This window comes from Mus caroli, chromosome 17 (genome assembly GCF_900094665.2).
Source record: "Mus caroli chromosome 17, CAROLI_EIJ_v1.1, whole genome shotgun sequence".
Lineage (NCBI taxonomy): Eukaryota > Metazoa > Chordata > Mammalia > Rodentia > Muridae > Mus > Mus caroli.
The window spans coordinates 26553076-26560103 of record NC_034586.1 but is presented as its reverse complement, the minus strand read 5'-3'; the positions used below and the strand labels follow the sequence as shown (position 1 = coordinate 26560103).

Sequence of the window (7028 nt, the reverse complement as noted above, 5' to 3'; positions counted from 1 at the left end):
AAAAAAAAAAGAAAAGAAAAGAAAAGAAAAAAGAAAAAAAAAAACCACAAAACAAGTCAAATGACCAAAGTAACATTAGAATATACACATGTGTGCACACACACATACACATATACACACACAAATACACACATATACACATACACACATGCATACACATATACGCACACAAATGCACACACATGCACATACATACACAAATGCACACATGCACACACATACATGAACACAAAAACATACACAATATGCACACACACACACACACACAGAGGACTGGGGGGGCTTTCTATAGGAAGGCTGGCTCGTCGTGTCGCCTGATGGCTAGCATCTGAAAACTAGGATTTCTTACCTAACTGCCACCAGGAGCTCACAGCGTCTCAACTGTGCCAACAGTGCAGATTAGGCTGGACACCTGCTTTCCCTCTATGTAGCAGGAGGTACATCCAGAGAGGGAGGGCCGGGGCAAGGCATTAGCCACATCTCAAAGGACCCAAACACCTCCTAGTGGGATTACCTGTCACCGGTTTGGCTGCTTTTCCGGTGTATTTAACTTCGTAGATTTGTTCAAATATTAATATCAGCTCTTTCACGGCTTCCTCCACGTGTCTGCTCTTGTGGTTTAGAACATCAGCCCACTCTTTGGTGTACGTCTATTGGACAGATAAATTCCCATTAACTTCCAGATACCTTAAACACACCATGAGATTATTGTGGCTTTAACTTCGCCGGCCATGACTAACTCCTCTTGAAAGGAACCCGAGGGGCTGGATGTGTGGCTTTGGTGGTCTAGGGCACTTGGATAGCGTGGACCTTGGTTCTACCCCCGGGGCTGCAAGAAGAGACAAACAGATGATGACTCGTTGTCTTTATTAAAACATTGACCGGACCCAGCTTGGGTGTAGGTATTTGGCTTACGCTACCCATCGCAATCCATCACCGAGGGAAGTCCGGGCAGGAACGTGAGGCAGGAAGGAACCTGGGAGTAGGAACTGAAACAGATCGTGGAGGAGCACTGCTAACAGGCTCAGCTTCCGTGGCCTGTGCAACTTGCTTATACAAGGCAAGACCACCTGCTCATGTGTGGCACCACCCACAGCATACTGGGCCCACCCACATCATTCTTTAATCAAGGAAATACCCCCACTGACGTGCACATAGGAACATCTGATGGATGCAATTCCTCTTCCAAAATATGGTTGCTGTCAAGTTAGTAAAAACTAACCAGCATGATTTGCCCCCTGCCCGCTTGATACATAAGCACATCTCGATTAAACCCTAACCCTTCTTGTCTTGTTTGTTCCGAAGATGCCATGCTATCCCAAATAAAAATAGTGTGAGGAAAAAATTTAAAAGCCCCACACCCTTTCTAAAAGTCCCCATTCACTTTAAAATTCCCAAGTCTCTTCAACTGTGGGCTCCTGTAAAATCAGAATCAATGTATATATTCTTTTACACCATGATGTTAGAACCGGGAAACTGTACCAATTGGATCAAAGCAAAACCAAAATCCAACAGGGTAAATAGCTCAGTGTCTAACATCTGGGGCCCATTCATGAAACTCTCTGGGATCTGGCTTAAAGGTGTGGGCTCATGTTCTAACACTAATGAAAGATTCAAATTCTCATCATCTTGAATTCAACCAAGTTCGGGATCAACCATAAACAGCAGCTAGGGCCGGCAAGACTGCCTCTGTTCGGGGCATTTCTTGATCTGTCTTTACAACTCCCTCCCTGTTGTGTGGCTTCTTGTCTGCTGTATAAGGGCTGAGCTCCACCCTTACTTAACCACCATGGTTTTTATGTCTTCCCTCTTCCCCTGGGAAGCAGCTGAGGTTTACAGTGTACTTGCTCTGGGCATAATTGAAAATAGATTCTTCTCTCAAACTCAAACTCCAGTTTCCCCTCCCTCCACTTCTCCCAGCCCCCCTCCTACCTCTCCTCTCCCCCAGATCTACTCCTGTTGGACTGTGAAAGGCAGTCTGTGTTCTGGTCAAGTGAGGCTTACTCAGCAGACCCAGTAGAAAATTCTACAAGGGACCCAACCGTAAACTATGTTCCCAGACACAGGCGCCTGACACCACATCAATTCCTCAACTCCATAATCCTGGGACTATCAGTCACATAGACAATGTCCCAAGCTCCTGGTATTCTGGCAGCTGGGCCCTTAATCCCAAGCAGGCAGGGGGAATCTCTGTGAGTTCAAGGCCAACCTGGTCTAAACAGGGAGGTCCAGGCCAGCCAGGGCTACATAGCAAGACCCTGTTGAAAGAAGGAAGGAAGGAAGGAAGGAAGGAAGGAAGGAAGGAAGGAAGGAAGGAAGGAAGGAGGGAAGGGAAGGTAGGAAGGAAAGAAGGAGGGAGGGAGGGAAGGAGGGAGGGAAGCAAGCAAGCAGGGAAGCAAGCAGGAAAGGAAGCAGGGCAGATGGCATATCTCTGGGAGGACAGACTGAAGGAAAGGAACCAGAAACACTGGCAGAGCCACAACAACTCCAGCATTAGTTCAAGAACATGTAAGTCATACCTTGGTGTGGCCCTCGACTGGAGCTGTTGCCCACACAAGTCTTTGATGCTTAGGCTATTTCCCACAAAAGCTAGTTCCAAAAATAAATAAATGAAAAGAGGCACAGGTACCCACTATTCGACTGTGAATTCACAGGTCAGGTCAATGACTTGCTATGTCTGCTGCTCTAATGAACGCGTACCTCATTGAGGGTCAGCATGTCTTCTACTTTGGTGGCGCCGCTATCTGACAAGGAGATTAGCAGTGTCTTGGCAATCTCCTTCAGAACTGTGTCGATGTGCATCTCACACAGGTCATTGACCTACCCACGAGACAAAGACACATAAAAAGTAGAAAGTAAGAAGTGGCTCCCTTTCCCTTTAACGCTAACATTTTTTTTCAATAAGACGCACAGGAGTTATAAGTCTGTTACAGAACTGAACCTAGAAACCTACATCCTGGGTAAAGCATCATTTGGCGGACAGTACAGGAACACGTGTACAAAGAAACCATGACATGGTTCTAAAGCGGCATGGGCCAGACTGGCATTACTCGTGGGCATGACTATCTTTGATCCTTGTCTTGCACAAAAGAGCCGTTCATGTCCCAGCTTTATGGCTAAACACACCAAGGCTCGGAGCAGGAAATAAACTAAGAAATAGCACACAGCTTGTAAACAGCAGGGGACCCTGGCCAGGTTTTACCAACTCCAAAGCCTCTGAGTTTGTCTATTACACAAAGACACCACACACAGGGATGAGCACATCCCAAAAGATATGCACACTGCAGACAGATACAGAAGATACAGATACAGCAGACAGGCGAGAAATAAACAGGCCGTTGTCCATCTGATGACTCTGCCATTTGGTCATTATCAGACACTCGTTAATGTTAATGTTTAGGTAGGATACACAGCCATCCTCAGCATTCTACAATCAGCATATTTTCTTCTTGTGCATGTGTGTGTACGTGTGTGTGTATGTGTGTCTGTCTGTCTGTTGTCTCTGTGTCTATCTGTGTGTCTGTGTATGTGTATATATTTGTATGTCTCTGTGTGTATCTGTGTGTCTATCTGTGTCTGTGTATGTGTATATGCCTGTGTGTCTGTCTGTGTGCCTATCTGTCTGTGTTCCTGTGTGTCTGTATGTATATGTCTGTGCATATTGTGTCTCTCTATTGTGTGCCTGTTTATATGTCTGGTGCGTATATCTGTGTATGTGTATATGTCTGTGTGTATTTGTCTGTTTGTATGTATGTCTGTGTCTATGTCTGTGTATCTGTGTCTTTGTTGATCTGTATATACATATGCATGTCTCATCTCTGTGTATCCATGTGTCTGTCTGTGTGTATATGTGTTTGTGTGTGTATGTTTCTGTGTCTGTGTCTATCTTTGTGTTTATGTCTCTGTCTGTCTGTCTGTATGTATGTCTGTGTGTGTTTATGTCTGTGTGTGCTTGTGTGTCTGTATATATGTGTCTGTCTTTATTTCTGTGTCTGTACCTGTGTGTCTTTGGTGTGTGTGTGTCTGTATATGTTTCTGTCTATCTGTAGAGACTGACGTCAGGAGTCTTCTTCAGTCACTCTCCACTTTGATTACTGTGGCAGGATCTCTCTCTCTCTCTCTCTCTCTCTCTCTCTCTCTCTCTCTCTCTCTCTCTCTCTNTTCTGTGGCAGGATCTCTCTCTCTCTCTCTCTCTCTCTCTCTCTCTCTCTCTCTCTCTCTCTCTCTCTGAACCTAGAGCTAGCCAAATTGGTGAGTCTAGCCTGCCAGCTTGTTCTGAGGATCCCCCACCTCTGCTGCCCAAGTTGCAGGTGGCCCCCACACTGCTCGACTTTTTATATGGGCGCAAGGGATCTCATGATTGCTCAGGAAGCCCTTTACCCGCTGAGCCACCTCTTCAGCAACCAATCATCCTAGCTAAAACCACCCTAGCCTATCGAGGGCAAGGTAAATTCAGGGATTGTCACAGGACAACCCAGAGGGAAAGGACCCAAATCTGTAACATATAAAACATTTTTTTATTTATTGAATGGAGGTTCTTTTAGTTAAAAACCATATCTTTTTTAGGATTTCATTTTTTTTCTTAACCATATGTATGTGTTTCAGTGTGGACATGTACATGCAAATGCAGGTCCCCACAGGGGTCAGGTCCCCGTGGAAGCTGGAGCTACCGGCAGTTGTGAGCATCCAGACACGGGTCCTGGAAACCAAACGCAGGTCCTCTGCGGAGTGGTCCTCACTCTCAACCCCTGAGCCACCCCTCCAGTCCAGATCTACCCTTTAAAGGGGTCTCAAGGCATAATTAAAACACTACTTATAATTTGAGTGTTAATGTGTGCTGTTCTAAGAGATGATTGGCTTCACCTTCTTTAAAAGCTGGTTGAACATATCCAAAACGGACTCAACCTCTTTGAAGAAGCTCTCCAGCATTAGCGAGGACCAGGTCAGCACCGTGAGCCCTTGCCTCAGGACGGACTCCACCTGGGAAGAGCAGAAACGGTGGCTGTTTTCCCTTGCTCAGAAGTCTCTTTTGCTGCTTGCAAACAGTATGTGGTGCGTCTGCTTAATTAGATGCCCCCCCCCCCCGCCATTGCACCTAATAGAGACAGCTTTTCTTTTAAATCGTCTTTGGTTGTCGTGGAAGCAACCATAAATTTTTGCAAGACACTCACGACTCATATTTACTTGTCTTTTTCACAGGTAACAAAGTCTAAACAAGACATCATTCTGTAGGGAAAGGGAGGGAGGAGGGAGGGAGGGAGAGAGAGATGTAAAGTTGAAATGAGAAAGACAGGTGGTCAAGGCAAGGAGATGTGTTCTGAGATCCATCATCGATAGAACAGGAATCTAATTTGAAATCAGAGAAATAGATATGAACCCCCCCCCCCGGCATCACCAACCTTCTTCATTTTGGGGGTCATCAGGTTGACGAACACAGAAGGCACTTCCTGGCACAGGTCGTCATAATACTGCAGAAGACCCTGCACAGATCAAAACGGCACAGCGCGTACTTCAGTGCGTAAGGAAGCAATGACACAGATTTTGGCTCCTGCCAGAAAGCCTTCATGGCACATGGTTTCCCACTAGGGCCTCCCAATTGTGGGGGGCTGCTCATTTTCATCGATACTGGCTGGCTATACCCTTCCATCAGTTGTCAATCAGAGGTGTATCCCCTTTAAATTTCTGACATTCATGTCAGAAAAAGATTTTTTTCACGTATGTTGCTCGTTTCTCTTTGTTTGGAGAAACTGCTCAGATAATTATCACTTCATGTTATCATCTGTCATCTATCTTTTTGTTCCTTTTATTTTTAAGCCAGGGTCCCAAGTACCCTGGGCTGGACTTGAACTCCTGATCCTCCTGCCTGAATTACAGGCATGTACCCAGTCACAGTTCCTAATCTTTTGACGTACTGAAACACAGCTGGGGCTGGACAGAAGGCTCAGTAGTTGAGAATGCTTGCTACTCAAGCTAAGGACCAAAGTTCACATCCCAGTACCTAAGGTGGCTGGCTCACAAACAGCTGTAACTCCAGGTTCAAGGGACCCAACACCCTCTTTGGATCTTCTTGTGCACCCTTGTTCACAAGTGGCAAACACACACTCACACACAGACAAAAAAAATCTTTTATAAAACCACTCATCACCAAAGCCAAAACTGATTAAGTTGTTCTCTTGTAAAGATTTAATTTTCTGTGTGTGTGTGTGTGTGTGTGTGTGTGTGTGTTTAAGTGACTTTTATTAGGTTGGGCTTTGGTTTCTTGATTATTTTCTTTCAAAACAAGTACCACTTATCAAATACAGGACTTTCTTACTGTACCTCCACATACCCATTAATTTTCTTTTGGCTACATTAAACCTTTAAAAATTTAAACATTCAAACTACCAAATCAATAAATGTTAAATTTAGAAACACTTAAGCAAGTTGAGCTTTTTTTATGGTTTACTTTATAATTTTCTTCTTTTTTTTCCAATTTTTATTAAGTATTTTCTTCATTTACATTTCAAATGCTATCCTGAAAGTCCCCTATATCCTACCCCACACACACTTCCCTACCCACCCACTCCCACTTCTTGGCCCTGGCGTTCCCCTGTACTGGGGCATATAAAGTTTGCAAGACCAAGAGGCCTCTCTTCCCAACGATGGCCGACTAGACATCTTCTGCTACTTCTGCAGCTAGAGACACGAGCTCTGGGGATACACCAAAGAACTCACATGATATGCACTCACTGATAAGTGGATATTAGCCCAGAAACTTACACAAGATATAATTTGAAAAACACATGAAACTCAAGAAGAAAGAAGATCAAAGTGTGGACACTTTGCCCCTTCTTAGAATTGGGAACAAAACACCCCTGGAAGGAGTTACAGAGACAAAGTTTGGAGCTGAGATGAAAGGATGGATCATCCAGACACTGCTCCACCCGGGGATCCATCCCATAATCAGCTACCAAACGCAGACACCATTGCATACACCAGCAAGATTTTGCTAAAAGGACCCTGATATAGCTGTCTCTTGTGAGGCTATG

At 44.9% G+C, this 7028-nt stretch overlaps 1 protein-coding gene across 1 annotated transcript in view; it reads right to left on the bottom strand.

Annotated features, from left to right (window-relative positions):
* The window catches only part of Dnah8 (dynein axonemal heavy chain 8), a 248314-nt gene that overhangs the window by 185454 nt on the left and 55832 nt on the right, over positions 1-7028 (bottom strand). The window contains exons 19-22 of the mRNA XM_021186523.1: positions 5400-5480; positions 4864-4980; positions 2701-2820; positions 515-650 (exon numbers count right to left, since the gene is read on the bottom strand). Coding sequence (XP_021042182.1) covers positions 515-650; positions 2701-2820; positions 4864-4980; positions 5400-5480 — 454 coding nt within the window. The remainder of the gene's footprint in view (positions 1-514; positions 651-2700; positions 2821-4863; positions 4981-5399; positions 5481-7028) is intronic.